General features: G+C 34.8%; 1 protein-coding gene and 1 pseudogene across 1 annotated transcript; one reads left to right on the forward strand and one right to left on the reverse strand.

Moving 5' to 3' along the window:
- Positions 1 to 11521: 11521 nt before the first annotated feature.
- Positions 11522 to 14550, forward strand: LOC104742860 (putative trehalose-phosphate phosphatase J). The gene is made up of 11 exons (XM_010463930.3): positions 11522 to 12304; positions 12406 to 12546; positions 12627 to 12698; positions 12789 to 12884; positions 12979 to 13035; positions 13136 to 13237; positions 13331 to 13408; positions 13513 to 13582; positions 13684 to 13754; positions 13865 to 13957; positions 14095 to 14550. The coding sequence occupies exons 1-11, from the start codon at positions 12026 to 12028 to the stop codon at positions 14143 to 14145; spliced, it is 1110 nt and encodes a 369-aa protein (XP_010462232.1). The 5' UTR covers positions 11522 to 12025; the 3' UTR covers positions 14146 to 14550.
- A 2114-nt stretch (positions 14551 to 16664) lies between these two features.
- Positions 16665 to 17677, reverse strand: LOC104742868 (ethylene-responsive transcription factor ERF057 pseudogene; annotated as a pseudogene).
- Positions 17678 to 17892: the final 215 nt, after the last annotated feature.

Below are 17892 nucleotides of genomic sequence, written 5' to 3' on the forward strand. Positions count from 1 at the left end.
CACACATCAGATTTGATTAAATTATATTCGAATGCCTTTCTAAATGTTTTTCTTTATTAAAAAAAAAAAGAAGAAAATAGTTTCGAAGAGGTGATTTGTGAACCGTTGAGGATTCCATCAAATCAGAATCTGATATCGTTTTAAAGACACCCACTTGTAATGCATACTTAATATGCAACGACCTTTGAAAATTTATAATGTTCTACTTCTACCCTTAATTAAGATAAACAAATCTTCTCGTTTGTTCAGATTACTTTCATGATTTTCTTCGAATATTCTGATGGCTTAAAGAAAATTAGATGCTAGCTTTTTCAAATACTTTTGCAAGACCATGCGGATTTGGGCGTGGTAATGCTAGATTGTCTCTTTAATTTCAGATATATCACGCCGTCTTCAGATTCTTAAAGGTAGAATGGTTATATTTGTATTCTTATAATATTAGTTAAAGACACTACCTACTTACATTAATTAATTATATATCTAACTTCATTATTTTCCATCTACTATGGTTAAAAAATGTTACTTCTGATCATGAGATAAGGTTCTTTGAAGATATGGGAGCTTGTTTTCAAAACAGAAAAAAATAAAGATATGGAAGCTTTAGACTTGTTAGAAACTAGAGATGCCTCATCAGTCATCACAAGATAAGTCGATAACAAAAAGCATATACGATAAGTCGATAATTTTCCTTTTTAGTGTATAGGGATAAAATGAAAAAGACAAACTATAATAACAACAACAAAATAGTAAATAACATTGTGGAAGCATTTGCCAGTTTAGTTTTAAAAATTTATTATAGGATAAGCCACAATATAAAGTAATTTGGTTGATAATGCGGATTGCGGAATGTATCGATGTTTTATCATTGCATTGGATTGTCATCATCCCTAATTATACCCAAAGGGATAAGGGGTAATTACTGTATGGTTATTAATGATTATAATTTTTTTACTACGGGTTTTATAGATATTTGGGTTCTGATTTTTTAAAAAACTTTTTTTTTTCCTTTTGTTATAGTAAATGAAATTTCATATATTATATATATTTACTCAAAAGCAAGGTTATTTTATAAAGCAAATGATATACGAAGCAAGAAAAAAAGCGACTCATCATATAATGACAAAAGAATCATACCTTTTCTTTTCAATATACTTTTTTTCTTTCTCTTTTAGCAGTGTATGTGTGGGCCGACAATAAGTGGCAATTCATTTTCCATTCTCTTGCAAGTTTCTTTTTAAAAATATATGATAGAATTAACAAGAGGGAAAAATAACATCTTAAAAAGCCATTAGTTAAATATACATTATGTATTAAAGATTTGGTATTACTGCTTAATTGATATGATGATTGTATACTTAAAGTTTGTTTGTCTTCTTGTTCAATCCACTAACGAAAAAAAAACAATCTGTTTTGATTAAACTTAAAACTTTAAATTTTGTATTTATAAAAAATACTAATCTAAAATAATGGTTATGGGCCAGTGGGCCATGAAGGAAGTGAGTCAGAAAGCGTAGGAAAGCCGTGGGAAAGTGGGCCCATATCCACGACCGAAAGTAACCGTTTTTTCTTTAAGGCAGCGATACCGTTAGGCTTTGGCAGTTGTTTCCGTTTACCTGTCTTTGTTCTTTCTTTTTTTTTTTTTTTTTCTCTTCTCTACTTCTTAATTCATAAATATTCAGAATTAAACTGATTAATACACACCGAAAGTTATTTTTAAGTTCAAAGAGATATAAATGTAAAAAATAAATACAATAGAATTATTTGTAAATGATATATTTGTATACGGATTCTACCAAGTTTGATTCCAAATAGGTATTGTTTCACATAATAGAGTTCTTCGCTATAGATGGAATACAATTCTTTTATATCATGTCGTATATTTTTTTCCTATTCCACGTGATATGGAACTGTTATGGTCCACGAATATTTATTTCTTAAAACTGTTGGTAAAGAATATATGTACGTTTTTTTTTTTTGCTTGAATATATTTTCTGCTATGATTTTCGATATTCTTTTCTATTATTTGTGTGCATGTTTTTTTCAATAATTATAAACTTTTTCGAGTTGATGATAGATATTTAGTTCTTGCTCCAGCAGATTTCGAGTTAAAATACGGTGATATTATCATTTATAAAACTGATGAAACTATCAGATTTTGGTTTTACTCTAATAGAATTTCATAGTTTATAGGAAACTAAAGCTTACAATAATAATACATGGGAAACAAAGGATCGAAACGTGTTAGCTCCATAATGCGTCGACAGAAAAAGAAAAGATAGGAAAGTGATAAGAAACACACACTAAACCAACGACGTCGAATAAGCTTCTTTACATGTAATCACACTCTCATATCTCACTTCATCGCAACTCTTTACAGCGCATTCCTTCTACTTTCTTATAATTCCCCCCAAAAAATCACATCACCTACAATTCTTTCTCCAAAAAAAACAAAAAAAAATCCACATCAACTTTTGATACAAGCCTCAGAATCCACCAAGACAAGACTCACGGACTCAAAGACTTAGAAGCTTGGGCGGAAGCGATCTGATGGAGAGTAACCGGTTTGATGCTGATTCCACAACACCGAGGGATAGAGAATATGATCCAAGGGCTATTCCTCGCAAGGATCAGAGACTCTACACGAAACCTAAGTCGTTTGATTCCACAAACTACCTAGAACTCGCAGGAACAAGGATTTGATTCAAAACACAAGGTGTTGAAGCAAACTGAAATTTCTTATTATGCAAAAACGTGTCTCCCAAAATACAAAGTGATAGAGCTTATAAAGGGGCTCGAGTACAACTTCTAAATGCTAGAATAAAGAAAGAAATCACAATAATTAATGAAAATCATGATCTTGGGAATTGAATGAGAATATCGGCCACATTGGGAAAGCTGTGATGCTCCTTGAGTCTTGATAACTTGGGGCCAAAGTTGTGGTTTCTTGGGACGTTTAGATACATTCTAGGAAGCTTCTGGATGCTCTTGAGAGTCTCACAAAGGCGTACCATTGAATAAGGAAAAGACCGATGTGTCATAAAGACAAACAGATCCAAATAAGGAAAGTTGCAGTTTAACTTGATCCGCCTAATCAAGTGAGGTGGGGTGCATCCTAAGATGTGTGGTGAAGTCTCCAAGTGATATAGAAGCTCTCCAGGACGCCAAAGGATGCTTTGGTTTGAGCCATTTATGGAAAGGTCCATTTTGAGTGAGGATTTACTTGCGGAAGGGCTCCCTGAACCATGCCTTGAACTAGCTCGAAACAAGGGTGGCTTTCTTTGATCTTCCACATTGGAATATGTGTAGGAAGATATGTGGAAGGAGGTTGCCTCATTAAAAACCTTTCTAGGTAAACCCATTGGGAAAAACCCTAGATAAGGGAAAAAGAGTGCAACGGTTCCATTCCAACGATATGATCTTTCAGCCCGTTGAAGGTCCGCATCACTTCTAGTTCCAGTGGTCAGCTCCAAAGTATGTTTGACTCTGATTCTTGTACATATAGGAAGGATATCGTAGTTCTCCTCAACTGGTACAAGCTGGTTCTCTCCAAAAAGTACTTCAGGCAGTTTATTGGGAAGTTCTTCAGGTTGTACATCAAGAAGTCGGTCACGTAGTACTTCAGCCACTGCTATAGCCGGTAATTCAGCTTCCGTTCTTACATCATCCCCTCCCCCTTGAATGAGTTTCGACCTCGAAACTATTTTATCTGCACCAAGAGAAAGCAAGTTAGCTTTCATGCGGTTTTGGGACTCTAAAGTCTTACCTTGGTATTGCTTTGTTTGATGGCGGATTGGTGCATCAGGTGGTTCATCTTGGAGCAGCATTGAGTGGTAGACTCCTTTTGCAGCATTCAACTCTAGTGTAGGCGTGTGGTTCACCGTGATAGATACACCATGGGGTGTTATAAGTTGCTCCTTTTTAGCTCCAAAATCTGAAAGTGGGTCTTTTGGCAAAGACAAGTGCATCATATCCGTGATTGGAGGAAAATAGGACTTATCAACATAGCAACTAAACCGTGTATTAGCACATACCTTTGATTTTGCTTGCATTGCACGAACTTCTTTTTGGTCTAATGGCGCAAGAGTAAACTTGAGGTTGTTGAGGCAAAACGAATAGTGATTGGTACGCCCGTTATGTTGGACATCACGATCATATTGCCAAGGTCTACCAAGTAGAACATACCCAGCTTGCATGGGTGCAACGTCACACAAGACTTGATCTTGGTATTTTCCGATAGAGAATGGCACTTCAACTTGTTTTGACACCTTTATCTCCTCTTTGTCATTAAGCCATTTGAGCTTATACGGCCTCGGGTGATTAGTGGTGTTGAGTCCTAGCTTCTCAATAAGAGTAACACTAGCAATATTAGTGCAGGAACCACTATCCACAATTAAGTGACATACCTTATCTTTGATGGTGCAACGAGAATGAAACAAGTTTTCTCTTTGTTCGGGCTCATTCGTTGTTTGTTGGGCTGAGAGTACTCTTTGTATGACTAGCAGCTCGCCTTCATCGGCATAGATGGTGGTTGCATCGGCTTGCAATGGATCAACTTCATCTTGTGAGTCATAACCGTCGGTGGTGATCACCATGACTCGCTTGTTGGGGCACTCTTTTGCCACATGTCCCCTGCCTTGGCATTTATAACAAATTATTTCATGTGATCTTTGAGGGTTAGAGGACTTACCTTGTTCAGCACGGTGAACATTTGATTTGAAACGAGAATCAACAACAATGGATTTTCCTTTGTCTATAGTTTGCGGAGGTGGTGCTTGAACCGTTGTGGGTTGTGGTTGGCTCCACGAGGTGTCTTTGGCTTTAGTCCGAGGATTTGTCTTCTTTTTGATTTGTTGCTCACGTTGCATGGCGAGGTGTAGAACTTCTTGTAGGGAGTGGTAGGGCTGCGTCTCCACTTTGCGTTGTATTCGATCTTGGAGGCCATCTACAAACTGGGACATGAGAGACTCCTCGGTCTCCTCAAGCTCGAGATGGCTTCTTATGAGTTCAAATTCCTCATAATACTCTTCTACACTCCTAGATCCCTGAAACAAAGCACGAAATTGTTTTAGTAAATCGCGGTAGTAATGAGGTGGTACATACCTTTTGCGAAGCTCAAACTTCATGTCAGGCCAGCGTGTGATTTGTTGGTATCTAAGCCTCCTCTTCTCAGCTACTTCTCTGTCCCACCAAGCTAGTGCATGATCCGTGAGACTTGCAACAGCTAAGGCTATCTTCTTTGGCTCTGTGTAGTGATAATACTCAAAGAGGTGCTCCATCCTCTTTTCCCATTCCAAGTAAGCTGAAGGATCAATTTTTCCTGCAAAGGTAGGTGCAGTGAGCTTCACTTCAGGTGGTAGGTTTCTCTCATCTTCACGAACACGGTTTCGGTCTCCTTGAGCTCTTCGATTGGGTTGATCAAAGGCCACGTGCTGCTGTTGAGGTTGTAAGTCTGGTGGTTCCTCTTCTTGATGAGGATCATAGTTGCCTCCTTGAACTTCAGGCTGCAGGTTCCTTCCTTGGCCAAGTGGTGGTGCATTCTGATTCATTTGCTCCAGTTGGGTGAGCCGTGTTGACATGGTTGTCATGTTGACGTTCATAGTAGTGAGCGCAGTCATGATGGTCTCTAGTGTGATAGGATTTTCGTCACCCATAGTTCCTTGCAAAATTCAAAGATAAACAAGAGAGATCAATAGATATCTGAACTAAGTCAAACAACAAAAACTGAGACAGATCGGAACAGAATTCAAATCAGAAATAGCAAACGAATTTTAAAATTAATAACAAAAACTTTTATGGGTTTTTTAAGACTTTATATAAGCTAAAACAGAAGGAAAATAATTTTTATGATTTTTTTTCAATTTTATAAAATTCAAGCAATAAAACAGACGAAAACAGACTTTTTTTGGTTTTTTTTGTATGAAATTTTAAAACTGAATAAAAACAAAAAACAAAACAAGGAACGAAATAACCTGGTAAGATAGGAGCGTTTAAGCTCTGATACCAATGATACAAGCCTCAGAATCCACCAAGACAAGACTCACGGACTCAAAGACTTAGAAGCTTGGGCGGAAGCGATCTGATGGAGAGTAACCGGTTTGATGCTGATTCCACAACACCGAGGGCTAGAGAATATGATCCAAGGGCTATTCCTCGCAAGGATCAGAGACTCTACACGAAACCTAAGTCGTTTGATTCCACAAACTACCTAGAACTCGCAGGAACAAGGATTTGATTCAAAACACAAGGTGTTGAAGCAAACTGAAATTTCTTATTATGCAAAAACGTGTCTCCCAAAATACAAAGTGATAGAGCTTATAAAGGGGCTCGAGTACAACTTCTAAATGCTAGAATAAAGAAAGAAATCACAATAATTAATGAAAATCATGATCTTGGGAATTGAATGAGAATATCGGCCACATTGGGAAAGCTGTGATGCTCCTTGAGTCTTGATAACTTGGGGCTGAAGTTGTGGTTTCTTGGGACGTTTAGATACATTCTAGGAAGCTTCTGGATGCTCTTGAGAGTCTCACAAAGGCGTACCATTGAATAAGGAAAAGACCGATGTGTCATAAAGACAAACAGATCCAAATAAGGAAAGTTGCAGTTTAACTTGATCCGCCTAATCAAGTGAGGTGGGGTGCATCCTAAGATGTGTGGTGAAGTCTCCAAGTGATATAGAAGCTCTCCAGGACGCCAAAGGATGCTTTGGTTTGAGCCATTTATGGAAAGGTCCATTTTGAGTGAGGATTTACTTGCGGAAGGGCTCCCTGAACCATGCCTTGAACTAGCTCGAAACAAGGGTGGCTTTCTTTGATCTTCCACATTGGAAAAAACCTTTCTAGGTAAACCCATTGGGAAAAACCCTAGATAAGGGAAAAAGAGTGCAACGGTTCCATTCCAACGATATGATCTTTCAGCCCGTTGAAGGTCCGCATCACTTCTAGTTCCAGTGGTCAGCTCCAAAGTATGTTTGACTCTGATTCTTGTACATATAGGAAGGATATCGTAGTTCTCCTCAACTGGTACAAGCTGGTTCTCTCCAAAAAGTACTTCAGACAGTTTATTGGGAAGTTCTTCAGGTTGTACATCAAGAAGTCGGTCACGTAGTACTTCAGCCACTGCTACAGCCGGTAATTCAGCTTCCGTTCTTACATCAACTTTTCTCTCTTTTAATTACATAGAAAAGGAAATAGCAATAACTTGGCCAATATGCCAAAAACCTCATGTCAATTTAGACACGTTGAATGTCCCCAACTGATTTTGACCTTCTATTATTGCCACTAGTTTTAAGCTTCCATGTACCATAATCATTAGGGATTTTGGGTATACAAGTAGGCAACTGAATACATGTAATTCAGAATGTTTTTCAAATATTGTTTTCTACGTATTAGTTCCATGATATGGACTAAACAGTAATTTATTTGACTTTACAATGAAAGAACACTAGTATTTAAATTTAACTAAACCATCTTATTTTCGGGGGAAAAATTATTACCCTCTGGAAAACTATCAACAAAGTCTGTAACCTATTGATGGGATCAGTCGGGAAGAGCCGAACATGTGGACTTGGTGCGTGCACGTACGATGAATGCATCTCTTAGTATTACTTTTTATACTTGCTATGTTTTTTTTTTTTCTTGTGTGAAGATAATAAAATAGAACTAAAGAATCTGCCGACCACTAGAGAGGGCTTTGTGTTTCAATAGGGACACGTACCGAAGTAGACCACACGGTCCACACGTGTGGTGTCGGTTTAGAAAGAGGGACAGATTCAGACGAGTCATATGGTTTGGGCAGCGAGGGACAAGCTCCTGACACGTTATGAACCTTTTTGAATCTTTTTGGACTCTCGGTCCGGTCCATGGCCGGCGATTTATCCTGACACTTCAATTGACTTCCACAACAACCTATAGTTACAATAATTGATACAACCGAATAGAAAACTTGAAAACTATGTATAACCCCAATTTATGATGAGGTAACTGTTTTCTTAAATAAACATTTTTCGTCAAATAAGAAAAATTTCTGTTGAGGAAAAAACATCAGTATAAGTGAAGCACCATCTATAAGGTCAAGAGAAGTTTCGTAAACTTCGGGGAAGTGCATGCACGTGTAGCTAACTAATTCACAATCTAACTTTTTGAGACATTAGTTATATGTTGAATCGTCGCCGAAAAAGATTATAGATGTTTAAATGAAAAACAATTAAACCTAAATTTAAACGAATAACAATGTAAGAAGATGTTCAAAGGCGTTGATTCAGCCGGAAAACACGGGTTTGCTTTCCAGTTTTTATAACTTAGTAATAAATTGGGTACCAGTCAGAAGACTCAGAACCTTAGTCCTTATACTAATAAAAAATATAGTTTGATTTCTTAACAAAAACCAAATAATAGTTTGATATATAATATGTGTAAAAGTGTAATTCCATAAGCAAAATTGAAACAAAGGATCGAAAGAATCCGAATCTATGGGAATAGGATCGCCCGTGAAGCCTCTTTCTTCAAACATTACATACTTGCTTACGTCATCGTCAATTAGATATCTGAATTATATATCTTGGATGACAAGTAATTCAAATAATCAACAATAATATCCCTCTTTTTCACATTAAACTTTTGAACTATTTTAAGCCTTGTTAAAAGAAAAGAAAAAACTTTCTATGAATGTTAGCTTTAAACCAAAACCGGAATGATTTTTTTACAAATATATCCTTGAATTGATCGCGTTCACATCAGGCTCGAGTAATTTTTTCAACATACATCGAATCGGAAAAAAATTAGAGGCACATGGCAAAACGAATAAGATCCTAAGAAATCAAAAATACTTATTTATTAATCTTGTTAAGAGATGATTCCTTGAGAGACTGTCCAATGTGTCCATCTAGTATTCTGATGGTTTGACTGTTCTTTTTTCATAATGCATATAATATAATCTTCAAACAAACACACGTATATGATATAGTATAAAGCAAATATTACGGAATCTTAAGTTCATTAGATGAAATTATATTAAAAGTTCCGTTTATTCTGATTTTGGTGTATATTACGAATATATATAGCTTATTGGAAAAAGAGTTCCCTAACGAATAGATTTTCAATCTGACTGAACAATCAGTTTTAATTCAAAAAAGGTTTGTTGGCTATGTTGAATTATGAATCCGCGTTTGGTAAGCATTTATTAGAAAATTCGGTTTTTTTCTTAATCCCGAAGATAAAAACTTCAAAAGAGGTGTTATAAAGATTCATTACTCAATTGAAACTAAATGGTTTTGATAAAAATGTTAGAAGCTAGTAGTATCTTTAAATGTTCTTAGTGTGTTGAACAGAATTAAAGTCAAACGTTCCTTTCCCATCTCCAAGTATCTTATTCGGCATTATAGTCAAACAAATAATATAGTCTATTGGCTTCGTGTGATCGTGCCATTGACCAGCTAGCTTCAAACCATAAACGTGATCAAACAGAAGACTGAACTTTCCTTGAATAACACACAGATTCCTCGTAAGATATTGAATTCTTGACCAACCGACTCTCCCTCCTCCCCCCTAAGTAAATTTACTGCCCATTTTTCTATTTTTAAACTTACATTTACATTTCTCCGAGTTTCTAGAAATAATAAAAAAACATTCGAGTTTGTTCATTCCAATGTCAAACCCATACTTCTTTTGACCGAGTATTATTTTTAATCCAATAATAGGGATGTAGTAAACTAGTAAGAGCATATTCCCACGCGATCCACGGGTTCGATTTGATTACATGCGTATTAGTAATACAGAGAGTCCACAGGTTTAGCAAACACACGTATATGATATAGTATATATTTAGGATAACCCATTTATAAAAGACTACTAGTATTGTTTTTTCGTTTTCAAGTTATACACTTACATATACCGAAATATCAAATAGTACTAGTACAGATTTACTATTTTCGTATGCAGAAAACCATATCTATATATAGCTGTGTTGACAAAAAGAAAAAAAACATATATAGTCCATTTATGTTGTTAGCATTAAACGGAATGAAATAAAAGTTATACTGTCAAACTAATTTGAATATGAATGGAGATAGTGGAAAATTTTGCAATTATATCACTAGTAAATGATATAATATGCTTTGCAGCCGCAGCTGGTTTTGAGGTTAGCACAAAAATGGGTGCTTTTGGTTTTCAAAGACAAGGGGCGTCTTCGAGTTACACTTTTTAATTATATATTATACAAATAATTACACCCTTACTAAATTTCATAAAGCTTCTTTCTAACATCTAATAAGCATTGTAGATGTGAATGCACACATTTGCATATTTTACACACATGCATGCGATGACACATGTATATTTCACTAGAATGACACACACCGTTTCAGTTACAGTCTGATATGTTATAACAAAACCCAAAACTTATCACTAATAAAGACAACATAATTTGATAAGTACCAAAACCGAATGGGGTCGCGAGATAAATCCAATGAACAGATAACGGTCCAATATCCACGTGCAAAAAAAACAAGAAGCGTTACAACTTACAATCAAATTCAAACTGTTCTGAGACCAATGCTGAAACCCGGATCGACTAAAACTTTCTCGAAGGGTCAATCCTATTAAAGCACGGGATTGCTCGTTTCTCGCATCTTTGTATGGATATTAGCCTTCTTAATCCTGTAAAAAAAAAATATATTCGTATTCCATGACGAAGCACATTAAAAAAAATATATTACAGGATGATACAGTTTTATTTCTCGATTATAAATTTAGGTTTAGTGTCTATTGAACGATTGCTTCGATAGCTCTAAAAACTTATTTTGTATGTTCGAAATTTTCAATAATTACGATAATAATATTTTTTTTTTGAAAAAAAATGTTTGTATCTTTTCTGAAAAAATTTCCATAAACTATTTTTCCTGTCAATTCGTGAACAAAAGTTAGGTATAAAAGAAAGTTCGAGAGAGATATTGGTTTATTACAATATGATGATTTTATGTTAATAAAATGTAATGTCATTTTTAAGTATCGTACGTGTAGCTGTATCATGCATCACAACTTCACAAGGGGTCCGGCTCATACAGTCATTTTGATTTGTTTATGAAATCGGTGAAGTCGTCAAGCTTAGATGGTGTGGTTATTGCCAAGGCAACTTATATGTTGTATATAATTTAGTATTCGGATTTCAATAATGTATCATAAAAAGTAAATTATTTATTGAAAACGAAGCAATTTTTTTTTGTTTTGGGGAATAATTTAGAGTATGTGTTCCATCCATGTGTATAAATACAATAATAATATATGTAGATCGTGAAAGCTTTTGGTTTGTATATTATGGGTATAAAAAATGTCTCATTAAATTTTAAAAACGGTTGATATCTATGTTGATGTGGACATTAATTGGTTAGTGAAATTATAAAAAAACAACTCGATTATTTCAGTTTTATTTTTATATCATATGATTCGACGTCGTGAGGTTATTAAAAAACATATTATACGAATACGACCTAGACGAATAAAAAGACACAGAGAGAGGGAGAGGTGAAGGTGGGTGCTTCCTTTGCATTGGGGACACGTGGCATTATAAAGGCACCATTAAGACAAAGAGAAGAGTCACACCACCTCCTCCTCCTCCCTCAAGGCTCAACAAGCCTGGGCCGGCTTTGTAGGTCCCCCACATAAGAACCTCGGTCCCATGGCTCCCACTTGTAAACTTGTATACAAGACTCTCTCTCTCTGTGATGGCTTTGTGCTTCTTCTATAAAACCCACCTCTTGGTCCTCGCATCTTTCCCACACTATCTCTTTCTCTCGTCTCTTCGAACACTTCAAGAAACACTTACCAGATTCCTAAAAACAAAACAGAGCAACTTCACTTCTTCTTCCTTCCTTCCTTTGTTCTCAACAACTACCGTTTCTCTTCAGTCTCCGATTTTCTCAATTCAAGATTCTGATTATTGTCGAGAAGAACACTCAATCTCACTTCACCTCCTCTGTTCGGGAAATCCCCTGTTTTAATTTCCTCTGTTTCATAGTTTTTTTTATAAAATGGTGAGCCAAAACGTCGTCGTATCAGACGCAAAGACAGGGATCATAACTGTATCTACAGTGTCCAACTCCTCGGTCTTTACTCCTTCCGCTCAAAAGCCACCGACTGCTCCTGGTTACATCTCAATCTCCAAGAAAAAACTCCTCAAAAACCTTGAGATCAATGGAGCTCAAAGTCAAAGACTTACCTCTTGGGTTGACTCCATGAGAGCTTCTTCTCCTACCCATCTTAAATCACTTCCTTCTCTCTCCGCACAAGAAGAACTCAATTCTTGGATCGTAAGCTCCTTCCTTCACACACTTTTTTGGTGTCCGTTAAAAAAAAAAACTCTGTTTCTTGCATTAATTGCTAAAAATAAGTATTATTTGATTCCTACCAGAAACGACATCCATCAGCACTAGACATGTTCGAGCGTGTCACTGAAGCTGCAAGAGGAAAACAAATCGTCATGTTTCTTGATTATGACGGTACTCTTTCTCCCATCGTCGATGATCCAGACAGAGCTTTCATGTCTAGCAAGGTTGTTATAATTAATCTTTTTTTTGTTGCTCAACTCTCTATCTTTTTGTAGATATTAATATCTGTTCTGTGTGTTTACAGATGAGAAGAACAGTGAAAAAAATGGCCAAGTCTTTTCCAACTTCTATAGTCACTGGTAGATGCATTGACAAGGTACATTTTGTATAAATATTTTTATTTCTCATTTTTGTTACTAAATTTGTTAATGAACCAATTAAAATCTGATATGTTTTATTTTTGTAGGTTTATAGCTTTGTGAAGCTAGCAGAACTGTATTATGCTGGAAGCCATGGAATGGACATTAAGGGGCCAACTAAAGGTTTCTCAAGATACAATAAGGTAAATTCTTACACACCAATGAGTAGTTAAATTTTAATCCTGAATTCCCTTAGTTTTGTTTTGTTTAATCAAAAATTTACTTTTTGGCTTTTAGGATAAACCATCTGTTTTATACCAACCAGCCGGTGACTTTCTTCCCATGATAGATGAGGTAAATAAATTTGTGTTATTATTAAATTTTGTTTTATCATCTCTCTGTGTGTATTTAATCTTTTAGTACTTCAAATATAATTAAAAAGTTTCTTCTTCAGGTTTATAAACAATTAGTGGAGAAAACCAAATCAACAGCAGGAGCCAAAGTGGAGAACAACAAGTTCTGTCTTTCTGTTCACTTCCGTTGTGTCGACGAGAAGGTAAGAGAAAAAAAGTAGAAAAAAAAAATCCGATTAATGTATGTTTGTAAAAAATCGAAACTAATACGGTGAATAATTTTCTTTAAAAATCAGAAATGGAGCGAACTGGCTTTAAAAGTTCGGTCGGTGGTAAAGAACTATCCGACGTTGAAACTGTCTCAAGGTCGAAAGGTATTATGACGTGACATCTTCTTGTTGGTGGATGTTGGATTAACGTATCTTAGTTTTTATAATTAAATTCATATGATTTGGAAAGTAATTTGTACTTTAAACAGGTGTTTGAAATCCGACCTATGGTTAAATGGGACAAAGGCAAGGCTCTTGAGTTTTTGTTGGAGTCACTCGGTGAGACTCTTTTTCATCAAACAATAAATATGGCTCATGAATGTGCCTTTTTCAAAATTAGAATATTCAATTCTAAATTTAGAACTCTGTATATGTTGCAGGATTTGAAAACTGTAACGAAGTATTTCCGATTTACATTGGTGATGACAAAACCGATGAAGATGCATTTAAGGTATACAAATTTTTGTTGTTGTTGTTGTAATTATTCGAAGTTATTGTGAATAATACTCCCGATATATATAACCAAATGTCATACACTAATTGCGTTTTAAACTAAATTAGCTGCTACGAGAGAGAGAACAAGGCTTTGGCATTCTTGTCTCCAAGTTCCCCAAAGACACCAGTGCGTCGTATTCTTTGCAAGACCCACCTGAGGCAAGTACTTATATACTATTATGCAAAAACAAAATAGATTTTTTTAGTTAACCTAAAAATAATAGATGTATCAAACCGTATGTATATACGTACGAGTTACGCAGTTATAATGACCTTCGTGTAATGTATATGTACAGGTGATGGATTTCTTGAGACGGTTGGTGGAGTGGAAACAAACGCAGCAATAAACGTGGAAGGGGCAATGGAGTACATTTAGTAGTCTTTTTAATTAAATAAATAATAATCGTAACCATAGGTGCATATATATATATAGATAATATGTACATCCCTAACCTATGATGGAACATTGTACAAGATCCTCATATAGGTTGATCTTGTTCATCATAATTCTTTTCTTTTAGAAAAAGAGATTATATGAACAAGAAAAACAGGGAACTTTTATCAACTTGGGGGTATATATATATTTTTGTAGCCTTCTATCTTTATTGCTTGAAGGCAAATTTTTTACTTTTCAAGTTAGGCTATTGTAAGGGAAGGGGGGGGTATATATATAGATGATACCTTTTGTAAAACTACAATGCAAAATGTGTATCATTTTTATGAAATATATAATCATATTTTTAGTTCTTGTACGTATTCCTCTTCATATTTTTAATCAAAATATAACTAGAAAAAAAATGAATGATGTAGATTGTCGACTAGTGAGACCTAGACACATATCCTTGGTAGGTCCGTAACTTTTATTTCGCGACATGAAAAGATGCAGAGTACTTTGTGCGAACAAAGACCGAGTCGTGACAAATTCTTCAACTTCCAAACTTTTTTATTTTATATATAAGTAAAGATAGTACAATTTCTATCTTATCAAATATAAATAAAAAGAAAAGACAAAAATTTCGTCAGTTACTTGCACCGCATGAGAACCTACATGTTAAGTACGTGTTCCACTTCATGTCCATATCATTTGTCTCTCACCATGCATATATGCATGTTGGACTTCTCGTAGATCCTTAACACGTGTCACCGTTGGAAATGTCGGTCCACGCTACGAAATCAGCCATTTATAATCTTCATTTTTAAAAAAGGGATCATGAACCTATGTTAGTAGTAGTATATGATTTAATGTGCACATGGTGATGCATGTGAATAAGAATGACTTAACAATGGGGAGCCACATTTTATCGACACGTGTTAATGTTTTTACCCATTTCTCTGACATTCTCAACTAACCAAGATGGTTAATTAGTTCTTTAAATTTGACATATTAAAAGAATTTCATTGGTAATTTGATTATTGTTGGTCACTCTCAACGTCTAAAATGATAAGGTTATTTGGATATTTTTTTAGTTATATGTCATTAAAATCTTTTGGTTTTCTATTTTTTTTCCTTCTAACAAGTCAAAAAAATAATTACAACTAGTTAAAAAGTGTATAACTAGTGCATCAAATCACCTTCGATATCTCTTTCGACTTATATTTTATCAGAAAACCATGGTTAGATTATACCAGAGAACCAGGGTTAGATGTACATTTCATCATGGTTACTATTGATGGACCAAATACCAAATCCAAAAACCCTTATATTCCTATTATGTAATTTTGAGATAAATGTGGGTTTTTAATCCATGACTTATCCATCAAACCTGAAAAATAGATTAGTATAATCTGCAAACTTTAGAAATTCATCAAACAACCATAAAATTTTTAAACTTTTAGAATTTAGAAATAGATATATGTATGCATCGTATCACATACTATCCAATACAAACAAGTTTTCATCAAGGGGGAAATTATATGAGAGAAACAAAATTTTCAGATTATCCAATTATGCCCAATTACTTCAGCTTAAATCTCAAATTTGATGTTAAATTATACCATAATTAGTTTAAATACAAACAGCCCATGAGGAAACAAGCTATGACAAGATAATCTAATATAAATATTAGCTATGCAAAGAATAATAAACAAAAGGTTTATTTCAAAACTAACCATGAGATTTGAGTTTGTAGAACATACCTTTTTATTTGAATAGGTATGTTCAAATAGGTATGTATGTGCTATTACAAATGCCAAACGTACCAACTGTTCTCCTACAATAATTATGAGTTTAGAAACTTGAAAAAGTTTGCACAAAAAAAAAAAAAACTTGAAAAGAAAAGGGCATGGGGTTTAGCTCTATGTCAATTATTTGGTAAAATGGATTTTGAAAGTATCTGATTTTTGTTTTAAAAAACAAATATATTTGTATATTAATTCTTTTAATATAATTAATTTTAACATTAATTTTTATTAATGTAAATTTTAAATCGTTTAAAAAGTGATTTTACCATAAATAAATAAATACATCAATTATCTAAATAATGTAAATTTATATTTTATATCAATTCTAAAAAAACATACAATCTAATAAAAAGTAAAATAATTTCAACTAAATGATGTTAAATTAGATAATTATAACATCACTTATGTTAATTGATGTTATGTCATATATATTTGCTTCACTTGTAAATAAACAATTTAAAAATATATAATTTATTTGTGTGATGCAATTTAAGTGATACAATACATCTAATTTTTTTTGTAGTGACTAAACAAACAATTATGAAAGTATTGGATATTGTTTTTTTCCCTTCAAATAATTCAAGTCCGTTATAAAAAAAGAAGTCCATAAGTTATATTGGATTCGACTTTAATTAAAGATTTTGGGCTCTTAAAATATATATAGCCCAATACTTGGCCCATTATAAACAAACAGAAACAGAGTTAGGTTAATCACTGGTTCTCTGCAACCATCAAGAACTTCCATTACAACCATTAACAAAGCTCTGAAAAATAATAAACTTCTAACAAATTTAGAAATAAATGAGAGTTAAGAAGCTCGAATGGGATTCAGAAGAGTTTCTCTAAAGCGTCCCAATCAATCTCCAAAGAAGGATACTTATGCAAACCAATCAAGAAACTCTCATCTTCTTTCATACAGTCGCTTGAGAAATCCAACAACGTTATATCCGACTCAGGAGAAGAACCCGACAACCCGGATCCGAATTTATCCCCATATACCGGTACTTTCTCTGGTTTAGGACCCGTATAATGAAAACCAGAGAACACCTCCTCTGTTTTGGTTTGTTTCTTGAGCTGAGGCAGAGGAAGAAGATCAGAGGAACTGTTGCAGATGGATTCGATCTTTGCTTTGATAGACGGAGACAATGTCTGTTTGTAGTAGTCTCCTTGAAGAGCAATGTTTGGGAAGTTGAGACGAGCGTTGTCTCCTCTGATCTTATGAGCAGCTTGATCGTAAGCTAACGCAGCTTGTTCAGCCGTTTCGAACGTACCGAGCCATAACCGGGTTCGGTTTTTAGGTAACCGAATCTCAGCTACCCATTTGCCCCATTGTCTTTGTCTTACGCCTCTGTATAGCTTAACCGGTTTGGTTGCCACGTCGGTTTTCTTCATTGGGGTTGGTTTAGCTGTGAGGAGATGACCACTACGACGACGAGATTGGTGGTTGTGACGGAGATGTAACTCTGTTTGAATTTGGAGGATTTGAGTTGGAGTGAGCTGGTTTAGCCCAATCGGACCGGGTTGGTTAGATACCGGGAAGACTTGGTTATTAATATTATTAGTAGGGATGAAGTTAGGAGTAAAAGTTTTTGGGTTTGAAGAAGAGGTAGGAGAAGAAGATGAACTTACCTTCATGAATGGTTCAAGAGCTAATGTGAACTCGTCTATGTAACCATTCATGTTTAAAGCTATTGCCATTTGTTAACCAAAAACAAAAAAAAAAAGGTGAGAAACAAAGATATATGATTCTTTTGTTTATATTTGAAATATTCACGATCTTGGGTTTGATAGTTTCGCCATAAACTTTGGCTTATATATGTGTGTTCGTTTCGGCCATGGGGTTTTTTCTTTCTGTGGTTAAGTCAATGACGCATTTAAATAATAATATTAGTATGAAATAAACGCGTTGACAA

The sequence above is a fragment of the Camelina sativa genome, chromosome 2 (genome assembly GCF_030686135.1).
Source record: "Camelina sativa cultivar CO46 ecotype springtype chromosome 2, ASM3068613v1".
In the NCBI taxonomy this organism is placed as follows: Eukaryota; Viridiplantae; Streptophyta; class Magnoliopsida; order Brassicales; family Brassicaceae; genus Camelina; species Camelina sativa.

Coding starts and splice junctions, on each gene's coding strand:
- LOC104742860 (XM_010463930.3), top strand. CDS start 12,026: ATGGTGAGCCAAAACGTCGTCGTATCAGACGCAAAGACAGGGATCATA. Junction 13,583..13,683: donor GTTTTTGTTGGAGTCACTCG/GTGAGACTCTTT, acceptor TATATGTTGCAG/GATTTGAAAACTGTAACGAA. Junction 13,755..13,864: donor CCGATGAAGATGCATTTAAG/GTATACAAATTT, acceptor AAACTAAATTAG/CTGCTACGAGAGAGAGAACA.